The following is a 17,790-nucleotide window of genomic DNA, read 5'->3' on the forward strand; positions in this document are numbered from 1 at the left end:
AGAGGTTCTTAGATTGAGTATAACACTGGGCTCATATTTTTTATTCCCATACCCATAGTCAAAACTGGAAATTCTATGATTCAGCAGTTCTAAAGAAAATAGCCTTTCTTCATAAATGAAGTGGCGTAACACTAGTCTGATTTCCAAAGGCGCTACACCCTCAAGGATATCATGCATAATGTGACATGGAAATAGTGCAACTTGTTTAAACATGAGTCCTCTTTAACTCCAGTTGCAGATGGATCATTACGTAGCACATGCTGCTCATAGTTTTCTCTGGTTCGCTTTTCTACTTTATCTTCGTCGAAAACAGTCTGCGCAGTCGTTTTGTCAATCAGGCAGAAGTGACAAAACTTGTTGGCTGAAAAGCTTTCCAAATAACCACAGAGGGAATGGATAGCTAAATTGTCAGCAGTCAAAACACAGATTGTTCCATAAAGTTGATGTCTTTGTCCTTGCATGTCTACTTCTACACCCGACCTTTCAAGTAGTCTAACTTCCTCTAGCAGTGGTTCCAAAATGTTAGAAAAAATCCATATACCTCTCTGTCCATAGAATTAAACAAAAGACATAAGTGAATATTTGAAATTGAAGAACTATATTGCGGTGGCAGATTTTTTCAACTAAAATAAACAGCACCCATTTTATGGATTTCAGTTTTGGAGCCTAAAGGGTTAGTTGTTTCCAGGTCATCAAAATACAACTGTATTTGGAGTGCTTGAGGACATGTTCCAAACAATGAGTGAGATGTAAAATGAGTCCCGTCACAATAATTGTGCATTTTCCCTTCGGTTTGCTTCTTACCCTGAAGGTAAACTTTTTGCATCTGGTCATTACTGAACAGAAATTTAATAGTCTCAATTACTGACACATATTGACACGTCTGCTGCCAAAACTTGTTTTAATTGTCCCTGTTTTCTTGCTGTGGATTCACAAGATCAAATTTCTCTTCAAAGTATTTGTTCATTTTGTAAGGTGTGTCTACATCTTTAAACATTAGTTTAGCAGCTTCAAACTCGCCCATTAATGACTGGACAGACTCACTGCCAAGTGGTAGCTGCAGATTATTCAACAATGTAGTTGTTGACTGTTTAAGATTATCAACAGTCCTCTCTACCACCTCTTGCGTACAAGAGATTGTTTTTGCTACATCCATTAAATTTGTATTTGATGAACGGTATATCTTTGCCACAAAAGAGGCAACAGTTTCACTAGGAATGGTAGTTTGAACTGGAACATAGTCTGATATTTCCACAGTACTAGATGTCCCAGTCTCATATGCGTCTGATAAACTGTGGTCATTAGGTTGAAATGTCACATTGTCCATGAATGTTATTGTGGACTGGTGGTCTCTATGAAGATGTTTGGCAAATGAATTGAAGTTATGATACGTTCTTGGGCAACAATCTTGGCTGCAGATAATGGTAATGTCCTGTCCATCTGATAAGGCATGAATTTCACGGAGACGCCAAATGGCTCTCCTTACTTCTGTAGATATAAATTGTCTGCACTTTGGACACGTATACATTTTGTTGTTATTTAATGCGCAGCCTGACGCTTTGAAAGGACTTCAAGTACCATGGGTCTCTTGGTTGAGATGGTCACATCATAGATGTATTCAAAGTAGGTGAAGACAGAGCTCAGCTGTGGTGGATATGTCAAGTTGCAAACCCAGTAAAGCTTGAATAGCTTGTTAACTGCACATGTCAGGCCATCATTTACAGGAATGGTCACCTGGTCTTTCCTTGCAGTGATGATATATTGTCGTGTTGGGCTTTTCAGACTGCCGATGCAGATCAGCTGTGGCTGGGTCCTTGATGCCATCTCGGAGTTGTCACAAAAGGGATTCAATACTGGTTCCAGGCTTAGAGAAGATGAAAAAGATGCAATTTAAGAGTTTAAAAAGCAGCATAAAGAAGTCTAAATGCGCATGCTATACTGTATTAGGTAACATTTTGGAGTAATTATTCTTCTGTAAGTTACCACTTGTAAGACAAGATAACTCTTTAAATGTGTACATAGAAAATATCAAATTCAATAGTCATAAAAACAGTGTTATACATTTTAGACTATTTACTCAGTTTATGAATTGTAATAAAATAATAAATATTTTAACTGTTTTTTTTTAAAAACTAAATTATTTAACAATTATCTAGTTACGGTGGCCGTTGGATACAAACGACCTGCAATTTATGACAACGCCTGAATTTGCAGCGCAATTTCTAAATGCTGTGCATATGTTGTCAAATTGATGTAGATGTATTCTTAAGTTGCGTGTGTTTTGTCTATCTGCATGTGTTGTCATAAATTGCAGGGTTCACCATACCTAGTCCTTCGTTGGCTCTTACAGACATCATTACGAAACATACCGGTACAAAATCAATCAGGAATGTTATTGCTGACTTCAAACTGCAGCGACTCCCGGGCATTGGTGACAGAAGATGTGTCAGAAGAACCAGCATAGTAGCCTACAGCACTTTTCATCTGAAAATTAAATGAAAACAGATTAAAGCTACAACAAATATTTACAAGTAGGATTAAAAGGATTAGATCATGTTTTTTTAAACTGGGGTTTAAAAACTGAGTTGAACCGGGGCTGTATGAGGTAGCCTGGCCACACCCACCAAGATCTCCTTTCAGGTAGAAACTATTCTGGAACACCATCATTCACTAAGTTTCCATCAGACCCCAGACAGGCTCTGGTAGTACAGTTGTAGCAATGCATCAAAAATTCCATTTTTTACCACATTTTTATCCACATTTATGTACAGCAAAGGTAGGTCTACATACTGACCGTCGACGCTGTATATTGTCAGTTTGTAAAATGTAAAAGTAGGAAGTAATGTTCGTAATCCCTGATCAATGTGATTCGTTAGGCTTAACCAATAATTTCAAAGTTAACCTGAAGTATAACCCCATCATGATGTTACCGTTGGAAATGTTTCCCCAATCATGAGTCCCCAGACTATATTTACAAAGTAAATGAGTCTGGTTTTAACCAGGTTATGTATGAGGTGCTTATCCATAATCAGTGTATTACCAACATGGATTACACTGAGAAAGGACTAATTAATATTATTGGTAAGTAGTAAATAAAGCAAGGGTTCCTACATTCTGAATTTAACCTTTGAGGCATTGCATGCCATATCATTACACACATACCATCTGTCTGGTCTTCCATCCCCACCGTAAGTGAAGAAACACCACCTTTTTCCAAGGCAGCCACTGCTCTCAGCTTTGGAATGATGGTTGCTTCCCATTTTCTGATGAACTGGTCTGTCTTTCCATCTGTTATTTTGCCAAACTCGATATCCATCTTACATAAAAAAAGAGACTTCTTCAGAATATATTCTAAGTCAACAGTGTTACTAAGAGTATCAGATCGTTTACAATATTTTCAGATTTACTTCTCTATGACAATGAACTAAATATTTGGTGTGTGGACTAGGGATGCACGGTATACCGGTGCTGCAAAAATACGGTATTATTTTCAAACGGTACAATATCATAATTTTGTTCAATTCGGTATTTGATGCGCTGCTGTTTCGAAGTTCACCGCTAGGCGGCAGTGCGCTACCTAAACAGCTAATGGTTTACATATCACTTCATTATTCTATTATTATTATTATGTTAATCTATTATTAGATATTAACCTATTTTAATTGTATAATTTCAGGGTTTTATTTTTTTCAAAATCAAAATTTTACCTACTGTATGTTCCCTGACTGAATTTATTTATTTTTTAAATTTTGATACTTTTTCTTTGCACATTTGGTAGTGGAGAGTTTTTTTCGATCTCTTTTCTCGGTATGGAAATCGACTCAGTCGCCATGTCTGCGCAGCTTACGAGTGAGTGTTCGCAGTCACTGCTAACAGTTCGAGGGCAAGAGTGCAGTTCCACTGAAGTTATTTCAGAGGCTCCTGGGGCATATGGCATCCGCAGCCACAGCAACCCCGCTCGGATTGCTTCATATGAGACCGCTTCAGCTCTGGCTTTGCGATCGAGTCCCGAGGTGGGCATGGCAACAAGGCACGCTCCGAGTACCAGTTATTCCGACCTGCCCTCAGACCTTCACCCCGTGGACGAACCTCAGCTTTCTACGGGCCGGAGAACCCTTAGAACGAGTTTCCAGGCATGTTGTTGTCTCAACAGATGCCTCCACCATGGGCTGGGGTGCCATGTGCAATGGACATGCTGCCGCGGGTTCCTGGACAGGACCCCAGTGCCTTTCGCATGTCAATTGCCTCGAATTGCTGGCAGTACGCCTTGCTCTGCACCGCTTTCTTGCGCTGCTCAAGAACCAACGCGTACTAGGCCGCTCAGACATTACCATGACTGTAGCGTACATCAACTCACAAGGTGGTCTACGCTCCCGTCATATTGGTTGCACCTCATTGGCCCACCTGGACCTGGTTCTTCGAACGTGGAAGAGGGTAAGAGGGTAGGGGACCTGCACGCATTTTCCGTTGAAAAAGCGTGCCTGGAATTCGGGCCGGCCTATTCTCACGTGATCTTTAGACCCGGATATGTGCCCAAGGTTCCCACCACTCCCTTTCAAGATCAGGTGGTGAACCTGCAAGCGCTGCCCCTGGAGGAGGCAGACCCAGCCTTGGCAATGCTCTGTCCAGTATGTGCCTTCGGTGCCTACGTAGACAGAACGCAGTGTTTCAGGACCTCAGACCAGCTCTTTGTCTTTTATGGTGGGAAGCTGAAGGGAAAGGATCTCTCCAAGCGAAGGTTGTCTCACTGGATAGTGGACGCCATTACTTTGGTATACCAGCAGCAAGGTCGACCGTGCCCCCTTGGTGTGAAGGCTTCCTCTTGGGCTTTAGCGCAGGATGCCTCGCTAGTAGACATCTGCAGAGCTGCAGGCTAGGCGACACCCAACACATTTGCGAGATTCTACAATCTCCGAGTGGAGTCAGTATCCTCTCGTGTACTCACTTCAACTAGCCGGTAACTGGATCTGCTCAGGTGTCTTCGCTTGCTCGCCATTCCACTCCTCTGACTGGATACGTGCAATATTTCCTCCGGTGAGTTTCCCCGAGTTCCTCCAGCACTGTTGACGTCAATGCCAGAGTCTATGCCTGCGGCAGCTTTCGCGTTGGCTAGGTACCTCCATGTGCATGGTTCCCCACTGGTGACCCCCACATGTGTATTTCCACTGTAAGTCTCTCTGAGCATGTGTCTTTCCCTTGTCAAGCCACCTTACCACCCCTGGAGTTGAAACATTGAAACATATTTGGGTCTTTTTCAAAACATTCATCTAATGGGGATTCTTAGTTTTTTTCTCTCCTTACTCAGGACATATTGAGGATACAAAATCAGTTGAGTGTGCTTCTGTTGCAATTTGTCCAACCTTTTTCCTATTAGTCCTGACTGGACTAATAGCCCTACTTAACTGCAGACACTGGAATGACATGCAATATGTGTTTTAATTTAGGTTCCAATACAATAGTATATAAACTGAGAAAGTTTAGTAGACTGAATCTAGCAGAGTTATCAGCAAGAGATTCATGGCCAGTCCTGTTCTCTCTATTAGAAATTAAATGAGCCAGATTATTGAGACTCTCACCCTTTGTTCTAATGGCTCTAGGAACCCCTGTTCCAGTCATTGAATAGTCAGGCTGATTGGATTACCATCTATACATTACACTGTTATGCTGATTGGATTAGGATTGGTAACACTCTCAGTATAGGGCAGGTTCCTAAACCTGTATACATCATTTACATGCTTTGTTCATCACAATGTTAAGGCCTGCCCCTAAATATATATAAATTGCAAGTGAACGTTTCCCTTAGTTTTAGACTTGGGAAGACTACAACATTGCAACAGCAATAAAGAACTCTGTTTATGATTAGGCTACAATAATAAATTAAAATAATATAATATGATAACAAATAACAGTTTGCAATATCAAGCAAAATTTTTGTACAGCTAAAATAACTGGAAGCAGATGAGACTTGAAACCTCGACACAATCAAGTTAATAAGGCTGCGCCCGCTCTTATGTTAATAGTGTGGTGAAAAAGTAAATCCTGATGAAATACAATTGTGTGCAGCCTATTCACTCATTTTACAAATTTCATTTTTGATGCATGCAGAATTCGGTCACAATGACAGACTGACACAATAAGAGACATTTGGGCATTTATTATTTTTATTGATACACTACCTCAGAAGAGCCTATGCCGCATGGTGTTCCCTTTGAATAATTTCAAAAAGCACTGCAGTCTTAAAAATTACAAAATGTTAAATACAAAATGTACATGAAACAACAATACAAGGCTCCGTAAACATCAACTGAACCTGTACTTTTATTTTACAAACCATCCAAGCTCCCCAAACTTTAGGAATGACAACCATTTCAAAGTATCAAAAATAGAGTTCTGGTGTCTGCGTTGTCATCTGGGAACACATTGTTCCATCTTTGGTTTCTAAAGAGTAAAAATAGGTGCAAATCGTGGGACCCTGCTTCATCCCAGAACTCCCCATCAGTTTGTTTTGATTGTTTTTCTGTCTTGATTCTCAAAAAACACTATTCCTAAATCAAACTCAAACCATATGACACACATTCTCTAAAATAGATTTTAACACAAGTTAAGGCTTTCCTATGTATATTTGATAGTTTAAATTAAATAGTCAAAAGTGGCATTAAAAACAATATATGTAAGGGTTTACATACAACAAAATATATATACTTACATACATTATAGATGCAAGAGTAACAAACGAACCTGCTATTTGTATATTTGAAAATGTCACACCATCATAATGTCCATCCTTGCATAGCCTAATGTATCAGTGTGCTTTTACACCATTTAAATTCAAAGGTTTTTAAAGATACAAAAACAAATATTTACAATTCATTGGATACAAACTGACAGAAGCACATACACACAAAGCCGTTAAGACGCTTGCTCTGTGCATGAACAGACACATCTTGACACACAGAACTCTTGTCTGGCATACTACTCTATGAAGAAGCATCTCTACAGCATCTAGTCTAGAGGCATCAAGGTTTTCTTTTTTCCTTTTTTTTTCTCTTATAGGCAGAAGGCAGGTTTATAGTGCATAGCATTTTTTTTCTCTTTCAAACATAATTAACAGTCATGGATACAGCTGTGTCTCACAAAGACTGAAAAAGATTTAAAAAGATTATCTTAATTGAATTGTGCCAGTTTTCATAAAAAAAAAAAAAAACAGTTGCAAAAACAACTGTAATCTCCAAATTAAAATTTTAAGGCAAGAAACCAATAAAAATTCATAGATTTGTTATCATCAAACGGCATGTGCTCTGGCAGTGTCCGTCGTCTGTGTCTGACCCAAAGAGTGAAGTACAGAGGAAACCTGCCTAAATTGTTTTTGTACATGAGAGCAAATTGTGAGCAAATATGAGCGCTATAATTGTCTAAGATGGGCTGATAGGTTTGGACGCTGGTTTGATTTTCAACCTTTATGAAAAGTCCTAGAATACAAAAGGGAAACAAACTGAGAGTGGCTTGCAAGTCACTCTATAGCAGTGTTTCTCAACCCTGCTCCTGGAAACGTGCAGTGTGGGCCAGTGAACGTGCAGCGTTCAGGAGCAGGGTTGAGAAACACTGCTCTATAGTACCAGATAATTCACTTGTTGATTGTCAGGACGCAGCCTTTTATGGGCCAAAAAAAAACAAACAAGAAAAAAGGCCATTCCCTGACATCAAACCTATAATTTTTTTTTTTTTATTGTCCAAAGCATGTTTATGCATAATTTTTACTCTAATCGAAGGCACAAAGCAAGTCTCAGCATAGTCAACACACACACACACACACACACACACACACACACACACACACACACACACACACACACACACACACACACACACACACACACACACACACACACACACACACACACACACACACACATATATATACACACACACACTATATATATATATAGACTTACTTCTCTTCAGACCTTTTGGTCTATGGTCATTAGTTCACCTTCCCATGCAACTGTACAAAACATGTTATCTGTCTGAGAACAATTCCTTTGACTTTTAAAGCACAGCACTGTGAAAGTAAGATTGGACGAACACAATTCACAGCACTCCAGAACACAAGATGAAGCTCAGCTACTTCTAAGTATAAAATACACACACTGGATTGAACCATGTCCTCATTCAAAAAAAGAAAGAAGAAAAAACTAATATAAATCAGCAGAAAACGATCACAGCTACTATATAAGGCATTTGTTCAACCTGAAGAGGAAATGGGCCAATCATTAAACATTATCTACAGCTCAGAAAGGTCACTAGACATGTGGAATGTTGCATATTATTACTACAGACCTGAGGGCCCGTCCACTAGAGGGCAGCACTGGGAGAATGAGTACTAGAAAAGGCAGCGTTTCTGCTGGTAAGAAGGCGAAACGTGGGCATCTATCACGGTTCGAGCAGCCCTCGGCTATCCCACTAAAGTGACTGTAGAATTGCTGCATATTCCGGTCAGAAATGAGGGTGCTCGACTGCATAGCTAGCCAATCTGAGGGGTGAATCTGCAAGCCACAAATAATAATACATCATGCTGTCAGAGAGCCCTGAATTATTGGTTTTATTTCCAAGAGAATGAATCCAAGTTTACTCCCACTCAACCATGTCTGCACATGTGTAAAGTACACCTGATTTTGCATACAGTATATAGCTTTGTTCATGAATCAAGAGTAAGTAATAACTTGTTTAAATTGCTTCTGGATCCACGCTGGGCTGGGGAAGGTGGTTTTTAGCCTATTGGGTAAAAACTCTGGGTGGAATCTCGCCAACCAGCTCTGGGGTCCTGTGATGAGTCTCTGTGTCGAGTCTGACGTGGTGTGTTGTGGGCTAGGACTGACTGTGTGCAGATGGAGAGCCCCCATGAGCCCCTGGGGCCTGAGACATGTCTCTGCCTATGATCTCATTCACTGAAAGACACAAAAAGAGACATTATTTACATTTAGGAGGAATCCAAAAGTGAAAAAGACAATATTTCAAAGATTGATATGGCAGGAGTTACACTACCGGTCAAAGGTTTGGGGTCGGTAAGAATTTTATTTTGTTTCGTTTTTGAAAGAAGTCTCACTAAAGCTGTAAAATATTATTATAATTTAAACTTTTCATTTAATTTATTTCTGTGATGTCAAAGCTGCCTTTTCAGCATCATTACTCCAGTCTTCCAGAGTCAAATGATAAATCATTCTAATATGCTGATTTGGTGCTGCTCAAGAAACATTTCTTAATATTTTTGAGTAAACTGATAATTTTTTTCAGGTATCTTTAATAAACAAAGTTCAAAGGAACTTATTTGAAACAGAACATGTCCTTTCTGAATTGAAGCATTAAAAGCATCAAAAAATCTTACTACCCCAAAGTTTTGAACAGTAGAATGAGCTTTTTCAAGTTCATACTGAGGATTTTAAGAACCATTTCTGCATCTAACCACTGAAGGGCAGTGTTGAGCTATGTAAAGCCGAGTACAGACATCATCCTTGAGGGCTGATAGAAATAAAAGATAAATAAAAGGGGGTCGAAAAAAAAGACCTTTGCTATGCGACTATTCAGAAAACAGTTGTGTGCGAATGTGGGTCTGTGTGCGTGAGGATGTAAGTTCTGAAAGCAGCAGTCTTATTAAAATGACCACAACACAGGCTATAAAACCATCCTCCGTTTCTTTTACTACTAGGCTTTAGTGCAGGCAGTTGCATCAGTTCATTATGAGTTAATGGCCTTTGATTACGTTTCCTCTCGCCTGTTGGCTTGGGCTTTTAGAGCACTATGAAATGCCTGTATAAAATTGATCCATTGTTAAAACACATGTTCCATCCCAGAAGACAGTGCAGCAAGTGTGGTAATTACTTTAGCAGGCAGCGAGAACGATGTTAAGCAAGCAGCAGTTTGTCCCAGCAGGGTTCTGATTAATGCAATGAAAATGTGACCATATCTCCACGTGCTCTACTGGATAGTGGACTTTCTCATATATAGCATATAACGTGTCTTGTTTTAGCAAGCACGACGATATTGCTGTCATGACAAAATCAGTCAACGACAATCATAATACAAAACTTCATCCTATATATATATATATATATATATATATATGTATATATATATACAACAGAGAGAGAGAGAGAGAGAGAGAGAGAGAACTAGGGCAAAGACGGTTCATTACTTTGTGGAAAAAATGATTGTTCCTTAGGAGAGATGGCGAGTTTTGACACACTCACTACAACATTCAATCACCAGATTTCCAAGCTTGTCATTGGAGTAAAAAACACATCTATAAAAGGCGATGACAAATGTGAGGGAAAAGCCGAGGAGCAGATAAACAGGTTTGACTGTTCAAGGGGGCCTCAGGTATCATTCATTTGGGAGCCTGCCTCTGCAAGCGAGTTAATAATCCCTGCATTCCTTATCCAGACAAACCATGACTGACTGGGATGGACCATGTTTCACAACATTTTCCAACAGAACTAAAAAAAAAGGTGAGCTCAGTCATAGTGAACAAATATGCCGCTCTATTGCCTACACAGGATTAGAGCCAAGCTTAAGTAGATGTATATAACGGCATAAACAGTAATTTGGTAAAAAAAGACATCAAAAGGAAGAGAGCTGGGCTTGGTGCTAAAAATAGCATTAAAGGTAAATTAAAGAATATGTGTATTTAAATGTGAAATATGGCAGAGGGTGTTACAAAAAAGTGGCAGAATACCATATAAGGGACAGTGCTGATCTGCTCGGAAAATCTAGATAATGAGCATCTACTATAATAGTCCTTATGTAGGGTGAATATTTAAAGTAGTTGTGTAGTGTGCTTTAATATGTAACGCTCCTGATGTTTGTGATTGCTTACACACGACTCTTTGGTGTTTAAAAAAATCGAAATGTCACAAGAACTAACAATTAGCTATATATATAGCTATAGCTTATATATTTTTTTGCTTTGTGCACAGTCTTTTATTAGTGTTTTTATTCATGTTGATTAAGTGTATGCTGTTCACGGTTATTTTGTGCGTTCGACATTTAGCGCTGTTTTGGTACATTTCTCATGTGGTTGATGTTATAATTTTGTGATGGTTTTGTGTGAAAGTTGCATGTCTAAGTGTGTGTGTGTTGTGTTTCAAATGCCCAGCCGCTGTCACAGATCATCCTGTTGGCGTAGGCGGCTCTTCCTCTTGCATGAACACACTTTACACATGCAGACCTGCACTGGGCTGATTGTGAGTTCTGCTTTAAAAGCCACTCGACGTGCTGTCTGCCTCTCACGCCGCACAAACAATCTCACACACACACACACTGCACAAACCTCCACTGCACAACCTCACACACATTGTAGAAGACTGATACAACTGAAACATTCTGAGTAAATATAAATGTCAGCATCTTCTCCACACTTTATACAATAATTTTCAACTTTCATCAAAGGTGTTTACGACATTTTAAACAAAATAAATGAATTATAGTGCAAATTCCACTAAATGTGCCATAAACAACTAAATTTTGAAGATACTTTTAAAAGCAATAATGGAATAAAAAAATGTAGGGGAAATGTTTTTTTTGAAATTAGAAAAGGCTAATGGCACAATATGGTTTAATTTAGCTATTGCCATGGAGCATTAAACACGCACACTTAAACATCTGGTAAAGAGAAAAATAACAAATAAAAAAATGTATGTCAGTACACAGTCAGTCAATAAATCCAGACAGCTTTTTAATCAGCGTCTGTGGTGTGCCTGTGGTATTGGCAGATTTTTAAGGGTACCGTTTTTTAGAGAAGTCTAATATGTCATCTGCCACGGTATTTACTCTACTTTGAAGAGGACTTTCCTATTTTAAAACGTTATTTTCCTGTCTCCTCCTAGATCAACAGTTTTCTTTTCTCACTTTTTCCATTTTGTGTGACACAAAAGCACACTGTAGTTTCTCATGTTCATTCAAACACACACATACACGCTTGCAGTTTCAATGCGTTCTCTCTGTTCAACATTTGGAAAAGTTTGGAAAGCAAGTCACCTCACGACAGAGCATCCAAAACTATAGACTCACAAGTCGTTCCATTTCCATTACAGTTGCTTACTGTGAATAATAGAACACATAGTACAAATCTCAACAACATATTGAGGGAGTAAATGTCTAAACTGAGAGCTGAGCTTTGTCGATATTAGCGATGCATCTGACTCAGTGAAATACGGGAAGTTACTGTGCAATATATCGCAATATAGCAGCAACTGACTTGAGAGGTTTCAACATCGTCTTTCCCCACATGTTAGAAAGCATGATTCATCTCGATCTCTTTCGCATAACGCTTGAGTCTCAGCGTAGAGTCTTTAAACAGGGGATCCTCTGTGGATGAGTTGAAGGGGCCATCCCTTATTAACATATAATATACAGGGTCTGAGTCTGAGAGCTCGCCGACAGCAAAACTCTGAGCAGGGGTAAATGATATTGTTTGACGGTGCTCCCCCAAGACTGTGAATCACAGGACTAGCCGCTGCACTGGCTGACCCTTAACCAAGGCATCAATTCAGATGGGCTGTCACTTTCTGAATGACCACACATGGGCAACCTGACAATAATAATGACTAACTGGTTACTGGATCAAACTAATATATATATATATATATATTTTTTTTTTTACTTCAGGGAAATACAAAAATGTGGTCCCACACAAGCTAGTCCTAATAAGTGACAGCTTAATTTAAGCTAAATTTGAAACCCTTTTATCAATTCTGGGATAGTTTTGTACATGTTGTGCATTTTACTTAAATGAATATTTCTAGAAAATAACCAGTCAAATAAACTAACATTTTAAACTGTATTTAGAAATTAACAGAGTTGCAAAATTGCAAAAGTAAAAAAAGAAAATGAACCCATTTCCTAAAACAGGAACTATGTAATGTAATTCCATTGTAGGTGAGATCCTGATGATATATATATATATATATATATATATATATATATATATATATATATATATATATATATTTGTTCTATATTCAAAGCAATGACTGTGTTGTGTTATGATGGAAAGTATTATACTAGGTAAGACTGACCTCACCAGCCAGAGCAACTGATAGAGAACATCCATTTCCATTAAAAAAAAATAAAAATAAAAAAAAAAGTCAGATGTTTAAATGAACTGATCTGTAGCTTCAAAATTATAGCATGTGTACTGTGAAATCTAGACTATGTTTGATGACAGGGTGCTCTTTTTTTTTTCAACACCTTATGACCTCGGTAACAATGTACAGTAAACTATACAACTCTAAAAAAGCGAGTGCAAGTAAGAAAGTCAAACGGTGGCTGAGAGAGCACAAGGGAGCAGTTAGTTTGATCTGTGAATCATATTGTGGATTCCCCATCTAAAGAGTCAGCCAGTGATTCACCCCCATTTTCTTTGACCAGAGGCTTCAGCAACCTCTTTAACATATTTTACATGATTAGTCACTCGCTTTAACGATCAGTACAGCGTAGAAAAACTGCATAGCAGTGTAGGTGCCGTAAAAAACTCAAGCCGATTGTTGCGTTTCAATGTGTTTTTCAACTATGGAAAATAAATAAACAAATACTTAGAAGGAGCTCTTCAAGTGAGTAGATTAGCCCAGGTGAATAAAACAAAATGCTACTAATGAAAGTTCGGGAGGAGCACGTCCTTATAACTAAGATGATAAGATCAAAGCACAAAGTGCATACACAGACACATGCTGCACTCCTTACCATAATTATTCTCGCCTCCCTCCTCTGCCCAAATACACATTTTCTTTCTATAACTAGATTCATAAAGGAACTTTGAATCAGTAATTTAGAGATAGACAGTGGAGCAAAGTTGCCAAATAAAACAAATACAAGGCAAGCAATTTATCAAAGAGCAATTTATCAACAATATTAGCAGTATAACAATATTGAACTTAACTTTAAAGACCCAAACATTTAAATTCACAATTTTCTCACCCTCACAGAAAAACCTGTTAGGTTACAGACATTCTTCAAAATATCTTTTTACTACACAGAATACAGAAATTAATTAAATCAATTTTCATTTTAGGTGAACAAAACAATAGTACAGAAAAAAAAAAGATAAATCAGAAAGAACATTTTATTACCCAATCAAAATATACAAAAAAGTAGGGCCCTATGAAATCAGTTTTATTTTCCCCCAAATTCCATTAAAATATTTTGGGAATTAAATTTTAGTAATCAAAAAGCATGTCTAATTAATTTAAATCATAGAACTTAAACTTTTAATAAAGTGATGTTAAATTGTATAACAAAAAAATACTTGTTTAGGGCTCTATGTAATATGTTTTATTTTTCTTCTAAAATTTCGTTTTATTTTTACAAAATTCTATTCCATTTCTGGATTCCATTTTAATGGTTGAGTTAAATTTTTATAATCAAAAAGCATGTCTAACTAATGGAATAAAAAATAAACACTAATATTAATAACAAATATTATAATAAATAGTATTATTATTTTTTTAAAAACATTTTTCTATTTCTATGATTATTATTATTTTAATTTGTTGTATTAATTTTTTTCTGGCAATCAAATATTGGCATTAAACATTTATTTAATTTATCTTTTAATCAAATGAAATGAAACACACTTTTTTGTCAAACAAAGTGCTGCACTACAGAGCTTTACTCTTAAAATTAAAACGGAAGTAAAATTGTTATTATCCCTTAAAAGATAAAGCTATAATCATAATTTATTATTATTAGTGTTACTATTATTATTGAGACATAGCTACAGTTTACTATACAACTTTAATATATTTCTGTCACAATTTCAAGCTAAACTGAACTTTTAATTTGATGGGTTGCGATGAAGACCTTTGAGTTTGTGTGTTTATGATATATGATGATAGTTTTATCAAATGAAATGGTAAAATGCTCATGAAGTGACTCTCAGAGTGGCTCTGGAGATGAAGTACATGCATTCATGTAGTGGCAGAGGCTGAAAACACTGTGAGCGTCACGCGTGCTTCAGTGTGTGTGTGTGTGTGTGTGTGTGTGTGTGGGGTAAATGAAACCACGCGTCTGCTCCATTCATTCATACAGAGATACGCAGAACATGTAGGATTCATATTTAATTTTTATAAATTTTTTTTCGTATTTTTATTTGTCTTTTTGCGGTTTAATATTCATAGACACTAGTCTATATTGCAATTTGATTTAAGTGTACTTACCTGCTTTTTTGCTAATTCATCAAAAATGTGACAAATTCCTTTAAATTCTGCATTATACAGTAAATTCAGTTTTTATGACTGGATTCCGCGATTCCGTCCATGTTTTCCGCATCGCAGAAATCGTAGTGCACTAAATAAGGTGAAGTTGGAGTTTCCTAGTCAGGGAGCGCACCCTTTTCACATCAATTCCCGGGGATCTTTGCACCGTTGCCACATTTCTGCAGCCAAACACCACAGCATTGCAAACTGGACCGACCACAATGCCGCTGCACGCCTCCGCCAAAACCTCAAAATTATGCTCCTGAAACTGTAAATACGGAAAGATGACACAAAACCAGGTTTCCACTGGATTCAGAAGAGTTCTCTGATTGTGTTTAACGAGCTGTATTGGGCCCAGAGCTCAGTTTTTTCCCTTCCACACTCTCTTTTTCCCCCAGAGATGAGAGGAGTTTTGTTATTAATTTGACAGTCATTTACAACTGGCTAAAGACTACAGACCTGGGATATGTTGCACAATGAAGTTTCCGTACCCACAAACGGAAAGAGGGAAACAGACACACGTAACAGATGAGGGCAGCACATAATATGAGGATATACGTTATAAGGAGCAGTTCAGAACAACTGATTATTGTTACTTTAGTAAATTCCACGTTAAAACTAACTCTTATCCAATGGCGGAACAGACTGACACTGAGATATTAGCTCTGGGTTTGTGTGTGTGTATACAGTACGACAGGGATACGGGACCCGAAGACAGCAGGCCTTTGCCTATTATTAACCCAGATCAGTGCACTCATGCCGGGGTGGCAGCTGCACACAGACATCTACGAGAAGAAATCAGCACAAGCACACTCCTGCGTACACATCTCAAACACAGACCTCTGGGAGGACATTAATTAAATACAATTGACATTAAAAAGAGAGGAGAGAAGAGATGAGGCAAGAGAAAAGAGAAGTGACTAAGACTAGAGTAAGTACTGACACACACTGCTCCTCCTGTTCAGCATGAGGGAACTAATCCAAACTCATCAGGGAAAATATGGCACCCAACTCCTTATGCTCGCCTAACACACACACACACACACACACACACACACACACACACACACACACACACACACACACACACACACACACACACACACACACACACACCCACACACACACACGGCCTGGCCTCCTCAGCACATAAGCAGTCTACATTTAATCACGGATATCATGTTGAGAAATAAATGCAGTGGTACTAATTGTAGACTGCTCAAATTACAATACTCTTTGAATAACTATATTCTATTCCTTCTATGACCTATCTGTTTGAGAGTGTTTGTGTCAATTCCCTGCTTTTTCGTCATCCATCTGTCAGTCTGTCCGTAGCCCCTCCCCAACACCACCTGCAAGTCTTTGACATCACCTGTGCCATCTGTTCACACACACACAAACACACACACACCGCCTTACGAACGATTCTTATTTTTCCATGATAAACCCCAAACAGTTTCAGACCTTTAATATTAGCTTTCTATATAAATAATCTTTAATCCATCCAGTTGTAGCTCTGGCTCCATGCAGACCTGGAATAAAACCAATAGGACCAGAATATCAGGTGCGATTCCCGCCTACCACAATCTGCTTGTAAGCACTATTAAAACCAGTTTAACCAGTATCAAAACAGCTTTGGAAATTAAAGCCGGTGCGATTTGTAAATAAACACCAGGTTTTAAACGATCACAGAAATCACACAACTCCCAGAATGCAATGGCACTGACAGAGTGACAGCCACTGAATTCTGCTGAAAAGTGATTCATCAAATGGAACTAAAGTATCTGGGGCCATAAAAGTGCCAGGAAAGTGTGATTAAGAACTGCAGAGTCTGACTGATACATAAACTTACATTTAAATCTAGTGAAACTTTCAGCCAGCTGCAGAGCGCTTACAGTTAACCATAAAAACTGATGCATGACTCTTATGAACAGACATGAGACAAGACAGCAAGAAAAATTTAAACGTTTATAATTCAAGTTTATACTTGAATGCAATAAACAATCATAATTATGACATGATACATATTAATATATGGGATATGGTAAATAAATAAATGCAATTTGAGATTTTTTTATTTGCATTTTTCTAAATACTGTTTATAAATTTGCAGTTTATTCAAATAGGCCAAGCATAATGCTTTAGCAAAACATCCTGTACATTTCATTAACAGTGGTAGCTGTATGTTGACGTGAAAGAAGGTTTATGTCAGTGACTGGAGCGGTGTTCTGTTCTATTTGCAGTTCATTTCTGACCTCCTTAACAACTCGACAGTGCTCAAGAGCTTCAGTCAGAATGACACAGACCCTATTTATAGTGTGTGCTTTAGGGAGGATACAGTCTCCGGTGGAATCAGTTCAAAATTTCACTTTAAAAAAGGCTCAACTTCATCCAATCTCACACACTGACTGTATGAGGACATCTAATGTTACAGTATACGTGAGCAACATGTTGGCAGTTAGTATTTGTGTGGCTGAGCATGCCTACTTTGAAATACTGCGCGTGTATGAGTGCACATTTGTGAATTAGTATGTGGCTGGCCAAG

General features: G+C 38.1%; 1 protein-coding gene across 3 annotated transcripts in view; it reads right to left on the bottom strand.

Moving 5' to 3' along the window:
* Positions 1–6,143: 6,143 nt before the first annotated feature.
* The window catches only part of nfatc3a (nuclear factor of activated T cells 3a), a 105,068-nt gene continuing 93,421 nt past the window's right edge, over positions 6,144–17,790 (bottom strand). For all 3 annotated transcript variants that reach the window (XM_077228887.1, XM_077228885.1, XM_077228886.1), the window contains one exon: positions 6,144–8,945. In XM_077228887.1, the coding sequence (XP_077085002.1) occupies positions 8,866–8,945 (80 nt within the window). In that variant the 3' untranslated portion in view covers positions 6,144–8,865. The remainder of the gene's footprint in view (positions 8,946–17,790) is intronic.

The sequence above is a fragment of the Siphateles boraxobius genome, unplaced genomic scaffold, assembly GCF_051911475.1.
Source record: "Siphateles boraxobius isolate OS27281-9 unplaced genomic scaffold, OSU_SipBor_1 130, whole genome shotgun sequence".
NCBI classification, from domain to species: Eukaryota; Metazoa; Chordata; class Actinopteri; order Cypriniformes; family Leuciscidae; genus Siphateles; species Siphateles boraxobius.